Here is a 15,947-nt window from a genome sequence, read left to right on the forward strand (position 1 = left end):
GGAACAAAGATGTCTAATGCTTAAACAGTCTGTGTTTTTACTGCTTGATGCTTTTTGTATAGTGCAATGTTACCCTGGCTATGCAAAAACATACCCAATTGCTACTACCCCATTGTGCAAGCTCTTCACACAACAAATTAGACATCCAACCTATGAATAAAAGCAGCCTGCTTCAGTGGGGAAAACTCAATGACACTCCTGGCTTAAACAGGCGCTTGGCCTCGGAACGTTACATAAATTGCGTGGGAGAGCCTCCTTCTCGAATCTCCAGTCATCGCTCACCCTTTACTTCAGGGATACCTAATAGGCAGACCCGGGTCTGAACCCAGACGCCATCATATTTGGACCCTGAACTTAAAATCAAAAGATAATTGAGAATTATAACATTTTTGAAGCAGCGCTTCTATTTTGACCGGCGCATCTTTTCTAGTCTTTACAGCAGTCAGGAAACACTGTAATTGTATCACGTGACGATCCTCAGCCAATTAAATATGTGTATTCCGATAAGCCTTATGGCTTGAGTGAAATATACACAGACGGGAGAGACGGACAATAGACCGAATAGCTGCAGTAATAATGGCGTTCACACGGCGTTCTCCAAAAAGAGAGACCAGAGGCTTTTCACCAAGAATGGACAAAGTCATATATGTTCATTCTTCACACGGGCAGTTTAAAACCAGTGTGTCTCAAATGTTCAGAGGACATGTCTGTCACTAAAAGCGGCGATGTGAAGTGCCACTAGGAGACAAAGCACCACTCTTTTAAGCAATACTCAGATTTGCATTGAAGGCACAAAACAAAAAAATATCCAACACCTCAATATGATCAGAATCCTAACACATTAGTTCACTGTCCAACAATGACAAGAGGGAGAAGAATAGAGCTTAAACAAGTGCTTTTAATAACCAAGGAGGAAGCCCATGCACACAAATGTCTCTTATTAGAAGATGAGAATAATATATCATGGCTTTTTAGGTGGCATCACTTCACACCTTAATGAACTGAATTAAAAGCTGCTGGGCAATTCAGTTCCATTCATTTTTCTAAAATGAAGTACTTTATTTTAAGGTTGTGTCTCAAAAGCGTTCAGTTATGTAATTCACTTTTAAATGTGGCTCCTATTTTACTTGAAATGAGAGAAGATTTATTATTATTAGATTATGCATTATTCATAATTTGTCCAGGTCAATTTGAAAACTGTCAATAAATGTTGTTGAAATATTATTCAATTGAACTTTCCTTATTTGATTTGAGAGTCAGTTGTTGACTAAATACAGACGTTGATAGAACTGTGAGAGGAAAAAAAAAAATCAAGTTAAGCATTATTGTGATGTTCTGGACCAATGCATGAGGAAACAATTTCTTTAAGGACATCGTTGAATTTTAATTTAATACCCCTGCTTTACTTAGTCAGTCAGTAAGAGAAACAGACCTCAGTCAGAAGGAATGAGGGGGGCGAAGACAATGCAAGCTGTTACTTATTGTCATTGTTGGGACTTCACCAAGTGGTTGGAACAAAGGAATTGGGCCTACGTTGTATCTCAACAGCCTGATTTGGGTTAAAATCACACCAACCCCCATCCGCCACCATCCCACGTGATTGGATTCGCATGTAAGGTGGCGCAAACAACGTTGATGCTTTCAAGAAACCTTAGAATAAGTCTCCGCTCGAACAATAGACTGCTATTGGATCCGAAGGAGAAGCGTATAACTTGCCCCATACTGCGCCAACTTTAACCTGCAGAAGGAAGCTTCACAAGATCCTCAGAGGAAGAGAAAGATAACTTCCCATTCAAGTTGACATTTGACGGTAGCAATGGAGAAAATTCCCTGAACTTCTGAAGAATTCACAGCTTCACAGAGCAAGTGAACTGTGTAACATTACTATTGTGTTGTTTGAGTGCTGTTGCAAGAGGAATCCATGCAGCTCTAATAGTGTTGTGTTTCCATCAGCCACCGTGAGTTGCTGTATTTTACTGCGACGATGAGCAGTGGCGGTTCTACATGTAATTACGCGCTGGGCGAGACCCCCGCCGAGCGCCCCTTGACACATAATCGTTCTGTATTACCTATTTGCATAAGACATTTCACACAATTCAGAAAAACAAAAACGTGCAGGAATTATAGGCCTGTAATTATGTTATGAATGTGCGTTATTTGGAAGAAAGTCGACTAATTGCATTAGAGTATTGCTCTATAGCCTTCGGTGGATTCCCCACCCCTGCGCCCCCTTTGTCCGGGTGAAATTTACCAAATCCCCACGCAGAGATATGATAGATAATGGAAAACCGCTTTGGGGCCCAGATGATATATATTTTTTTTTAAGTAGTCGTGCCGCCCTCCCGCATGTCATGAAAAAGTGGAGCCCAGGGCGGCTGCCCGGTTCGCCCGTGCCCAAAACCGCCACTGGCGGTGAGGATCTGTCTTGCGTTGAGTGTTTTCCTTTTCCTTATCATGTATGCTAATCCACACACACATACATGTACTCATACACACCTATAGGCTGTGCTATTATGCTCATTTCAGACGCATCTGCTGTGTAAACACGGCCTCTATTGTGTGCCTTATTATGCCATTAAATAATCTTGGCTTCCTCGCCATTTTGCTAGTTTTCTCTCGCTCGAGCAAGTTGTATTCTTGCATGGCGTGATCACTTACGAAATCACCACCGTCACTTTTTTTACTTTTGATTCTACCCACTACACACACACACACACACACACACACACACACACACACACACACACACACACACACACACACACACGTACACACACGCACACACACGCACACACACCCTCAATATGTGATTGTTGCTTGATTTGAGATAATATGCATGTAATTGTATAGTGTCATTATTTAGTTATCTCTCAGTATTTCCCTCAGGCAATAAACAACCTTTTTGGACCTCCTACCTCTCTCGTCATGTTTTTATGCTTAAAAAAAATTAAATTCTCTCACCTAATATGTCTGGGTCCAATGAAAGGAGGGGCTGAAGTGGGTGAAAGAGTGTGAAACCTTCTTTCAAGGAACCAAAGCTGGACACAGTGCCGCCGACTTTTAACATGTTTAAATTCAAATATCTTCATATAAAAAATGTATACATGCATTAGTATTAGTATATAAAGTAATAGGTTCGACGGTCTAAAGACTCATTTATACTTATATACTAAATTGTGTTTTGTTGTTCCTCGCAGCACTCCTCTGAGTCATCTCCCACCGTTCACTTCGTCAGTCAGTGAGAGCAACAGATCTGTCAGAAAGACTGAGGCAGTGAGCTGAAGGCGATAATACAAGCTGTCATACTTGCTAACTTATTGTTATTATTATGTTTTCCTTTACATTGCTATTATTATGTAATGTGAAATGAGGACAAATATTTAACTTAAAAATGTTTCCTTTTTGTCAAAACAAACAGTGGCAACAAAATGAGCACAATCAAATAAATTACAGCAATTAAAAAAACTCATTTGCTCAAACAAACAAGAGGAAATAAATAGACTGTAGCTTGAAACACATGAAGTAATAGACCCGGCTTTGTTGAGACTGTGTCCGTCTCCACGCAAAACAAACATTATAATTCATGTTGATGCATAATTGATAATGCAGGATTACTATTCCTTATTTCATGGGCTGTTTGGCATTTTTGGGGTAATGCATAGCCTTAACTATCGAATACTGATTGAAACGTTGATTATCATGGCGACAGTCGATGTTTTGAAGCAATCGAGGAAGCCTTAAAAATACGTCTTTTTAAAATGTCTTGGATGTAGAACACCATAAATCAAAAATTTGACAATTAAAAGTAGGACATCAGTTCTTGGGGAAAAAAAATATTCAACTTTTGAAATTCCAATGAAAATCAGCAGACTGAGATGGGACTGAATCATTGCTAAATGCACAATATGGCCGGCAGAACTAGTTCTATTAAAACCAATCGTTACCATAACACGAGGCCAGCATTATCAAAGTTACTGAATGAAAGAGCAGCAGTGTGACAATGTCAGAGATTCCAGAGAACTAGGGTTACAATGAATAACCATAGTTATACTATACTGGTTTGCCCTGTAAAAGACTTTAGTGGCTACAGTGGAGCGACGCCATGAATGGCCATTAACACAACAGTCAAAAACCTTCCACGTTATGTATTGGCATGTAGAACTTTCTTAACCCCCTTCAAGGTATAGTGCTTATAATGAAAGTCCAATCCAGTCTTACCCCGCTAGAAATGTATAAAATGTGTTCAGAATAAAAGAGTTCTCAGAGACAGGGTTCAAAAGTTAACAAACAGTAGTTTCCATTTAATAGTATGGTTTAGCGAGCAGATGATAGTGGTCAGCGCTGTGTGTTTGACTCCCGCAGACCTGCGTCAATCGGCCTCATGTGGGTTGAAAGAACCATTAAAAAGTGCAGCATCCATTAGACTGGCAAACACATGCTCCAGACATGCTCTCACCAATTGGTCCAGGCTAACTAACTTTTAAAATGGAAAAAAAAATGCAACAGAATTTATTTGTGCACAGAGGTCTTCAATGGAGTGTCCTGATAACATACTAAAAGTCCTTTGAAATGACTGCTGCGGAAATAGGTTAAATATGCAAAAATCCAAGATGGCTACTACAAATCTATAATGTCTCATATTTCCACTATCACAAAAGATTTTTGAATGATTTAAAATGCTATTGTACGATTTTTAGACTTTGTTTAGGTTTAAAATTCAATGGCCATGTCATGGCGGTAGATCTCAATGTGTGCTGTACAATCTCTTCTAATATCAGTGCTCAAGAAGATGATTCTGTGCAACTAGTTCCTGCTATCATCTCTTTGCACTGCCTCTTGAATTTCTTACCTGAAAGACCAGTGATGATAGACAGGAGGAGAAAGGGTTTCCATGGCGACCCCATACTTGTAGGAGAGGGTCCCTTCTGCAGGAGTGTTAGCCGGTTTGCTTCTTCATTAAAGCTGCCTACAAACAGAGACACAAAAGAGTTGGTCGGAGCACACACCTCTGGTTATCACACGCATCTTGTTAAATGGTTGGTAGATTCAAAGAATATGTTCCGGATTCAGTGAGTTATAATAATATACAAGGGTGCACAAATCACAGCGTCCACACACCACACATTCAAATTATGCACACCGATCGATTTGATGCTATAGATCAGTGTATTGGCCGTCGTCGCCTCTCATTGGTTTAGCTTTACAGCGTGCAATTGGTTATAAGTTTAACAGAGGTGGAGGCAGCATTTGGGTAGGTTTGGAGGTGGTACCCTAGCACATTTTGTTTCCTGGTACTTGACATCATCACTTTTACACATAGACATTCCTTATTCACAGTGTCAGGCATAGCAAATTATTATAAATCTACAATCTCTCCAAGCCTCTATAACTGTCAATCAAAATCATGTTCCAAACTAAATTACCTATTTGGTATCAATAAGGATCAGGATGGGTGATAATAGATACAAATTATACCTTCATGACACCATTTCATGTAAAAAAATAAATAAATTAAAAACAAACACATGAAACAGCAGTTTTTTTTGTGATGATAAAAGAGAAGCTCGTGAAGTCAACAGAGCCTGTGTACTTCTTGTTTTCAGCCAAACCCTTGTCACAGCTCCTCATAGACACCCAAATACTACGTAACTGCTGCGTCAGTCTGGTACTGAGAAAAAGCAAAGATTTCATAGAATCGTCATACAAGTAGTTTGTGAGTCACACAGCACAAACTGGGCTCTGAAATGGGCTATCATTTATTTTATCCCTAACATAACACCAATGTGTTCACATACCTATCGCAACTCAGCATGTGTGTGTCCATACTTTGCACTTCAATGCGACCTGCCTGATCAGACAGTGATCATATATTTCGTAGTCAAAGGAGCGGCTGTAAAACGATAGATCCATACATTTATTTTACCAGTAATCTCTTCACAATTAAAGTCCCACATTATTTGTTCTTCTCAGTCTCCTTTGTACTCTCATGCTGCGTTCACAACAAACGCGGCGCAGATTTGACGCGCAACCAGATTCCACGCAAAGTCAATGCACAGATGCAGGAGGTTGCGGAAAAGCTTTTCTTTCTTTTTGTTTCGTGATGAACACATTTAAATGTATTGTACATTCTTTCCAATAAAAGCGCCCCTGTTATTTGTTCTGCCTACTTTTCCTTCCTGCAGTAATATTAGACTTGTTTAATTGAAGAATAACCACCAAGAAAGCTTTGCTGATTAGGTGATATATCAATTCCATCTTCATTTTGTTATTTAAAAGCTCATATTTTGGAGCAGTATAATCAGGAAGAGTTTCATCATCAGTAAATTAACAGGACTCTGCTGGTCTCAGCTGGACTTCAGCCCTGGTTCTCCTCGTCTCTTCCCTTTGCTCTCCTCGGGAGAGGAAATCCAGCCAGGGGGGATGAAGATGGAGACCTACGTTTGATATACTGCCTGGATCGTCCCCACATGCTGTCTACACCTCGCTCAGATCCAAATGCATTGCGAGCCAGGCTACGTCGGCAAGTGGTCACGCTGATCGGATCCCAATGAGAGCCAGATCTGATTTTCAAAGTGTATAGATGAAACGGTTAATGCGTCCCGGCATGATCGGGTGTCAACAGTAACCACTAAACGTGTTTCCAACCTTGTGTATGGGAACACAGCCCTTGTGCTTGCAGTCTGAGGAATGTGTCGCTTCTGCTGTGACTAAATGACTCTGAGCAAACATTACATGTACCTTTTGCCTAGTACTAGTTATTCCCTGGATGAACATATTCATTTAAACGCAGCAAGTTGTCCCAGAAATAAGGCGCAAGGTGGAGCCTCTGTGTCGCGGAGTGACCTTGAGTTTGTTATTTTCTGCATCAGGACACTTCTGAGCAGTTTCTCAGAACAGTCTTCAAATCCTGATTCATTTTTAAAAGTTGGCTTTGTTTCGCTAGAGATTGCTGTTGTTGCTGTGTTGATCTGGCGATGACGCACTCATTGGTTTGTTACACAGAACCATCTGCGAAGGCCTTGTTGGAAACTGTTTGGAGAAGAAACAGACACTTTCAAAAAAATACTTGGAAGATGATTGGATGACCCAACAATCAATCCTACTCTTGCCAAATGATTCGAGAAAAGACTTCATTGAAAAAAAAGAAGCTGAAGCGCTATTTAAAAAAAATATTTCAATAAACCTTGCCAACTGAATTTGAATACATGGGGGATATAAGGTTTATATATCACTATCAGACACGTGCCTCCATGCACACATGAATCCCTGTAACTATTCCCCAGCTATTGTTATATTGCTGTAAAAAAACATTCTTCAAACAACTCTTTTTATTCAAGTTTCATGCAAGAAAAAAACCTAATTATACAAGCTTACATTTGAACACATCACGATGACATTATATTTTACCCTGTACAGTCTACTACAAGTGCCCATTGCCAGCAGACAGATTGTCTTGAGCATTCATGATATCTTACTGCTATTATCTTCAATAAGCTCAGCTTCAAAACCAGACCGTGAAACCGAACACTGATATTCAGGTGAACATTCTGTGTGAAACGCTGCATCTGGATTCACGGAGGAAATTCTATTTGCAAGCAATGCTAATAGTTTACATTGCTGATGTGTGTGAAGAGAGCAGGATTTGCTGACCATGTTATTCTCCCTCAGCGGCATTCATCTCCACACAAAGAGCAGTACATGTCTCTGTTGACTGAGAGGCATGTACTGCTCACACAGGTCAACATGTGTGAATGTGCTCTCTCTCTCTCTCCCTCTCTCTCTCTGTGCAACGCGCTCTCTCGTCTTCATTTAAATTGTCTGTCATTAATGCTGCAGCACAGATAGCTCTGTGGGTTGAGGGAAACATGTCCAGATCCAGTAGGAGTTGTTTCACATTCATCATTTATGGCTCCGTGTCTGGGTCTCACCTCATTTGCTCCCTCTTCTCCCAGAATGCACCGGCGGTAGAACTAGTGCTTTAAACAATTAGCGACTTAGCAATTAGGCTGGTATTTAGAGAAAGAAGGAGAAACAAAGAAAGAGAGAAAAACAAACAAAATTATCTATTTCCTTTCTTGCAGTATGAGATGTTATTGCTGTCTTTTCTCACTGTATTCACTGTATGTAATCTGCTTCTCTTCTCTGGAAGTTTAAGCCTTTTCGCTGTAGCTAGTGAAAATAACAAACTTATTTGTGTTTACTCCCTTTACTCATCGATGCAAAAAAAAAATAATAGCTGAAGCTGTGCTGTCTAGACAGCAGTCTGGCCAGGCTGGTGAATGCTGCTATTCTTTTTGGAAACACGTTCTCACCCTTCTTTAATCTCACCGTCACCCTTCACTTGCACACAGCAGCATCACAATAAAACATATCTGTGTGATAGAACATGAGCAGAGGCCTATTGGATACATACAGGAAAAGAAGCCTTCCCTGTCCGTTCGTCGCAGCACTTCACTTCTTGGCTGCATAGGTCAGCGTCTTGTCAAACAAACCCCTGGGTACATGTTGGACTGCACAACTTTCACATCGCCTCTCAACGGGAAGCGCACAGCTACTTCACACGGAAATCCACCGGCAGCTCTTCTGTTTTACATCCTCTGGCCTGGCAGAATAGAGTCTTCCCAAGAACTAGTACTGTCATAAAAACTGCAAGTTGGCACGTTTGCCTTGGTCTTTTTTAGGAAGTAAGCCAACACTAGTCAACCTCGGGTAAAACTAAAAACATCATCGGAAGATCTTTAGTCATATATTTTCAAGTCAGAAAAATATTGCAATTCGAATCACTACTAACATACACTCATTGTTATATTATCACCATTAAAAATGCAAAAGCAGAGATATGAAACAGTGTATTGCTAATTGTTAATACAAAATGATATCTTGAAAATACAAGGCGACCACTTTAGTTACTGTGACTTCTAGTAACTGAGGTTTTGAGATGTCAATCTCAAGTCTACTCAAGTATTTATCAGAGAGCAAGGGTCTCTTGTGTGTATCAAGTAAAGTTGGTCTGAACTAAAGTTCACCCTCCTTGACTGCTCAGTGTCTCACAGGACTCTGCCAGACATGTCCTTTGTGGTCTCAGCTTTCACTTTCCAGCCAACCATATACTTTCTACGGGGGAAAGAAAATGGTGGAGTCATTTTTGATTCACAAGACGAGACAAACCCGCGCAAAGCGTACACTATGCTTAGAGGACAATGGCATGGAGGGCTCCATTAGGCATGCACACCTGCCAAAAAAACATGAAATATAAGACAGGAAGAGACAGGCAGAGCTCAAATTGTAGTCTTTAAAAATAGCGTAGGCTCCATAGTATCCTGGAACCTTTCCATTTTTATTGGCGAGCTCAAGAGCGGGATTCTGCCACACTTGCGTCCGGCTGATCACAGCTGAGACAGATGGTTATTAATGGAGGCCGAGCGCAGGGTGCACCGAGGTGCACCGAGGGCTCTGAATGCGATGCTTCTACTTAATGTCACGGCCGGTGTTTCCACGGGGTTGTTGCGCATGAAACAAATGCAGACATTGTTTTTGCCAGGCCAAGGTTGGACAAACCAGACTTCGCCTGGTAATCACAGCAGCTGTATTGTCCATCAGCCACGAGACAGCGACACAACTCCTATGTGCTTCTGTGGTGGCGGGCCGTCAGGGCCGTTAAGCCTTCTCCAGTGGCCAAAACAGAATCACAACGTTATAACTATTTTATAATAAAAAGAAATACATATATTTATTTGTATAATTAAAAGTTATAGCTTTTCATAATATAATCGTTTTTTTACAAATACACAACATGTATTATAATTATTTTGCCTATTAGCTTATTCTCTCATTGCACAGCTGCCTTCATCTGTTCCTCTGCTCCTTCAGGCTCTTGTCGGGCTTCTTGGGACCTGGCTAACAGCATTTTTTTTATCCAATCACATTTCACTCCTCTTCATCTATGTAAGAGTAGCCTGGTTAAAATACATGAAACATCCTTCTCGAGACCCTGGACCAGACCCTGTCTGGTGAGTGAAATGCTGATTGTGTTACTGTTTTTTAACCCACCCGACCCGTCTTGAAACACGGACCAAGGAGTCTAACGCGCGTACCGTGTTAGTCAGCACGAACATTTTGTGCAGTACTAGGGAAATTCCCAACTTGTTGGGGAATCTCTCAGTTCCATTTTCCATTTTCACGATCTGACTTTAAATAAGTTTTCGATTCAAAGCGGTCGTACAAATCGGACATTGATTCTTAATTCAGTACGTCGGCCTGGCAGTAAAGATGATGGCATGAAAGCAGAGTAAAAGATCTTCAAGATCATGGAGTTTGAAACCATGTATTAGTAGTATTTCTTCTTTCTACACTTGCACAAATATACAATTGTAATTAAAAGGTGTATTTGTGTATTTGTCAATTCTCACTGACTAACAAGATCAAGTAATATATAAAACATGTAGGCTGCCAGTTACATACATTTAATTGGTAAGTTTTTTTTTAAATACATGCCAATTTCCCAAAATGTATTGTCCACAAAATATCAGTTTTAAATGTGTTTTTTACAAGAAAGGTTATTATTTTTTATATGTGAAACAATTAAGAAAGATCCAAATCTCTATGACATAATCAATACTGACTTGTTATGGATTATTCAACTAAAAAGGATGTTTCTCCGTTGATGCCATGAATCTCACTTTGTTATTTTTCACCGCAGGTTTTAGAGCAACACAGGTTGAGTTACAGAGGAAAGCGTAGGCCATGATGACACACGTCAAACTCAAATATACCCGGAGCCTGATTGTAATTATCATCTGCACGCCCTCTCATCTCACCTTGTCACCAATTCTAATTAGCAAACATCTTATACATCGAGGAAGGAAAGTCTATCTCAGGATGACACCACACATATAATCAGTGCCGTTGTCGTCGAGTACAGCACTTGTTACTCTTACACACACACAGACACACACACACACGGCAATGTGGGCATTTACATGAAATACATGACGCAAATAAAAGAATGACACAAGGGGTGGTAATATTGTGTTACAAGTGATTTTTATTAAAAGAATAAGAGGTAGTAGTGATTACAGTTGTGGTAATGGTAGTAATGTCATAGTAGCAGCATCTGTAATGGTACCGATAGCAGCGGCACAAGTGCCTAGTGGATGCAGAGGCAAACATCTGCCTTCTCCTCAGTAACCATTTGAATATAATCATCCCCAAAAAATATGTGCAAGAGCCAGCGAGTGAATGGCACTTCACAGCTCTCCATGGTGCTTATCTCTGCGACGCTTGCTCGTTCATTTGTGGATTTTGTGACATAAACACTTGAAGACACGGGTGTGAATTACAGATATTTTGTGCAAATCCCTATTTGCATTTGCTCTAGTAATATAAATAGCAGACTTGCTTTCTGCCTTGATGCAATACATTATAATGTGGCACAAAATTGAAATTGTGTGGGTAATAAGTTCAACAATACTGTAGAATATGATACATATATTCTAGCTGGACACAGGACTGGATTAAACCAGACACTGAAGCAGCATATAAAGAGCCACTGGGACTTCAATAGCTATCTTTGACAATTCAGGGTCTCTCGCTATCCCCTCCCTCATGCATACGCTTATCAAATGTTCAGGCAATTGAACATGTCATCATTCCAACTAGAGCAGGAGTAGATTTTACCCTTGAAGTTACTCCGCCAACGCTAGACCGGAGCGGAGGTGTGTAACTCTGCGTTCCTCCGGTGTGCACGGAAGCAGCAACATATTAGGGTGAAGCTCACAAGGTAATGGGAGTTTGTAGCAACTGCTTCTGGACAGAAAGCTGGATGGGATGTGAAGATATACATAAAACACATTTATAAATTACGATAAGTCACCATTACAACTTGTATATATTTAGTTTCTGTGTACAAGTTATTCATAAATATAAGAGATGGTTGTGTTGGTGAGTGGAGGTGGCTGAACAGAGCGGGGTCATCCACTAATCAGAAGAGCTGAGTCCTTCCAGTCTGCATGCAGAAGTGTCCAAGGTACTGTGTGAATGAGAATTCAGTTTCGATCCCTGCGAGCTGGTGGCACCTTGTAAAGCAGCCTCTGCCTTCGGTGTGGGAATGGACATTTTGGCAGTAGTGTAAAGAGCTTTGAGTGGTTGAATGACTAGAAAGTCCATTTCCCAATAATGTAAAACCCTTGGAACTAGTTTGAACTGAGTAAACGTACGGTTCCAAATAGGTACCTGGTGCAGTCATGCTGCACAATTATATCTGTTTTATATATTTCCTACCTCGTGAAGTCATTCTCAAAGAAATAATTGAACATTTTGAAATGTGCAGTTTGAACAAGAGTGCAAACACTGCTTTGAGATTATTTTCTTTTTTTGCATTTCAGCCTTTACAAGCTGCTAAGCTCTTTAGAATGAGTCTTGTTGCACACACTGAAGGTTTTAATCCGAGTGCACGGGGATGAAGTTAAAACATGATAATACGGGGATTACGCTCACCACAGTTTTACTCCTTTGACCAAAACAAGCCCCCTTTGTTAAATGGACATATTTACTCAAGTCATGTTGAAGCCACAGCAAACTCTTAAAACGACTAATGGAAGGGAGCAGGTGCAGGAGGGGATAACAATGAATTCCCTGAGCAAAAAACAGTAAAGACACAACGTCAAGAATGGGTTAAAACTAGAATTAAAGCGACAGTATGCAACCTGATGCTTCGAGGCACTGTGGGCATCAAATCCCACTATCAATCTCCTCAGTTTATCAAGTTCCCACTTCCCACAGTTACCCAGGGAGGTAAGTTGCATAGATAAATCCACCAAAGCTCTTGGAGAAGCAGGTGATGAGAACAGCCAATCTGCAGCGGTGTTGATGTTCACATTGTTTTCTGGCTGCGGCACATTTACACATATTGCTCGGCTGTGTGTGTGTGTGTGTGTGTGTGTGTGTTTTCACCGTTGTTCAGTGAGTGATCGCAGTGACAGCGATCAACCGCTCACATATATCAAAAAGCTTGAAATAAAATCATGTTATTAATACTATACAAATGCTGTTTGAAATCCTTTTCAAGTAGTCAGCTTGCAGTGTTCATTTTGAGTATTTTCATACATTTTTTTTCACCTAATTCTTTACTTTTTTTCTCCTTCACCTTGTTATTTAACTTTTAGGAACACTGTGCTTTCCGGCCGGCCTGCTGAGTCGGCTGCTGCTGCTGCACACACAAAGAGAAATCATGGCGGTTAAAATAAAGCCATTTTTCTCTCAAAAGAAAAACATATTCTCCCCGGAGCTAATGACCAACTGCCAAAAACAAGCCAACGAGATGCGGCAGGGACACTCTGTGTTCTTCAGGTTTCTTGTGCCGTCTACTGAAACAACGACAAATGGTCACGGCCACTCGTGATGGAGACAAAAGGCGCAGCGGAGAGCACCTGGGGGGTGGAAGCCACATTTGAATCAGTTGTACTGTCATTCGTAACAGTTGATAAAATTCAGCAAATAGCGAAGCTGTCCTCATTACCTTAGATTCATGTAATAAATATACAAATGTCAATTAGATGCAATCTGCATGGAAATAAAGAAATAGAAAAAGAAACATCTGGTTGTAATAATCATCCACTTATTGTCAATTGGCCCCGGGATGACGGGACTGCAAAACCATTGTAAAACTATTTTAGGCAAACAGCAGGAGGTGAAATTAATTTGTTGCATAATTTAGTTGTTGAAAAAGCTTACTTTTGTAACCTTGTTATATTGAAGAGATTCAAGGCTTTCACAGATCTTTGGTTTTACCATCATCTCAAGATTCTGCATACGTCTGACCGGGGGTCCAGCTTATCAATTAGATGTCACACAACGTCCACCTCGACCGCAGTCATTATTTTTTCTTTCCACCCAGAGCATCACAGTGTCATCGCCCCCAGCTATTAAACATACCCAGTCCACTCACAACTAACTGCATTTGCACCAGAAAGGCCTGTGGGAGTCCTGCATTAATGTAAACCTCTACAAATAGAGCGTGCACTTAATTCTGAAAGCAAAATCTGAAGAGAGTTTCCTGCAACTGCCTTGTACAGTAAACTAAGCAGCGGAACGGGAATGACTCATTAAACATTTAATGTCATGTTTACATGTTGCTATTCTTAGAATTCAGACTTTCTGTGAGTAAGGAATCAAGGAAGCCACTTATTTTTTAGTGAAGAAGGAAAAAGTGGACACTGCATAATGGTTAAGTGGTTTGGGGATGTACGCCAACATTCCTGTAGAGAGAGGGCCGTTGGTTGGTTTGTTCTCTGGTCAATAGGGTTTGTCTTTTCAGTAAGTGATTAAGCAGCACGCCGAAAGACTTTGAAGCATGTGGACTAATAACGACAAATTCAAATAAATAAACATGAATGTAGTCAAAGTGGTTAGGAATCCATTTCCAGTTTAGGTTTCAAGTACAGGTTAAGCATAAAAGTTTAGTATAATTTCTGTAAAGTTCCGAGTGGAGAGAACTTAAAATCATCAAAGCAGGTCGTCAACATGTGCGGCGTGAAGCAAATACATTCGCTTGTGTTCCTGCTTCCTTCTGATATGGCTCTGATATGCATAATGACAGGCCTGTGGATGTTTGCATCTATCCCACTCATGCACAACCAGAACATTTCTATTTTGTCTGAGGAAAGCTAGAGGATCCAGCATGTACCTGTTTATGAAACAAACAACTAAGCTGAAACCGCTCTGCAGGTTGCCAGTTTGTTTCATAGCGAACTAAACATTTAGGGGACATGCGGGGCCCTGCTGAACCGGCATCCACAATAACTACACATGAAGGCATGTCTTTAATCTTCAACAAGACTATTGCAATATCGTCAACACTTGCTCTGTTTTCCAGTCGTTGGTGTTACGTATATATTTATTTCAACAGACTACTGCTGATTATTCAGCGGCATTATCTACATTCATGCATCTCTTAAACATGTTTTTGTGATATTGCTCTCCACAGCCAAAAATACTTATTAACAGTTTGTCCTTGAAAAGCAGTGTCAGACTGTAGTGATGATGTCATCGACAGACAAATCCTGGAGCTGCTACATAGACTGTGAATAATGACACAAATCCCGGGACGCCATGACAGCACCCGTGGTGATGTGACCGGGACATGGGGACGTTTTCTGAATCACAGCTGAAAGCCCTACATTCGAATAAAACTCATTTGGATGCAATATTTAAAAGCGAAAAATCCTCCGAGCCCACAGCATCATTCATTAATTCAGTCTCGCTGGATGAGCTCCAAAAAGGTCAACTGATGACATCACGATTCAAGTCTCGATGCTCAGCTTTGCAGCAAAGGGAGGCACTGTGTGTGTAGGTACAGAAGTTGCTGTTCGACATGTTGAGAATAAAATGTAAGTTTCTGTTTCGAGTGGAATTCCTCTTTAAGAATGTTTCCAGGTGCTATCAAATAGCCACTTTTCCAAACTCGTGTACACAGTTGATGGGCCTCAGAACGCCATTGATTGTGAAATGGTCTAACTCTTTACAAAGCTAGACATTTTGATATTTCTAAAATTAAGATTGATGTCAATGACCAGTTTCCTTGAATATCAGCAGGATAGTCAAGACACATCGTCGGGTAGAGAACAACCGGTTTAGCTACCGTTAGCCAGTGAATGGTCCCTCGGAGTCACACAGAATTGATTGCCTTTTTTTTCAAATAAAAAGTGATGTGGTTGACAACTCTGCGCCAGTAAAAGCTTCGAAGCGCATCTTCCAAAGAAATATGACTCTGCATACATTAAATCTGAATTCATAATGGCAGGCCGTGATGGGTGGGAGTAAGCAGAGAATTTATTTTGGTCATTACAGGTGACAGTGGCATAACACTTATTCATGGCCCAGTTTATCCTTCCTCCAGTTTTTTACCCTCATTTATTTGGGAAGGTTATCTTGAGAATTTCAGGGAGCCC

At 40.6% G+C, this 15,947-nt stretch overlaps 1 protein-coding gene across 3 annotated transcripts in view; it reads right to left on the bottom strand.

Moving 5' to 3' along the window:
• Positions 1–15,947, bottom strand: part of cntn5 (contactin 5) — a 103,660-nt gene that overhangs the window by 66,852 nt on the left and 20,861 nt on the right. For 2 of the 3 annotated variants that reach the window (XM_068584380.1, XM_068584378.1), the window contains exon 2: positions 4,850–4,966. In XM_068584380.1, the coding sequence (XP_068440481.1) occupies positions 4,850–4,904 (55 nt within the window). In that variant the 5' untranslated portion in view covers positions 4,905–4,966. The remainder of the gene's footprint in view (positions 1–4,849; positions 4,967–15,947) is intronic. The other variant, XM_068584379.1, reaches the window with a different exon arrangement.

Source organism: Clinocottus analis, unplaced genomic scaffold, assembly GCF_023055335.1.
Source record: "Clinocottus analis isolate CAN_PGR_092001 unplaced genomic scaffold, fCliAna1.0.p SCAF_2, whole genome shotgun sequence".
Classification (NCBI taxonomy): Eukaryota; Metazoa; Chordata; class Actinopteri; order Perciformes; family Cottidae; genus Clinocottus; species Clinocottus analis.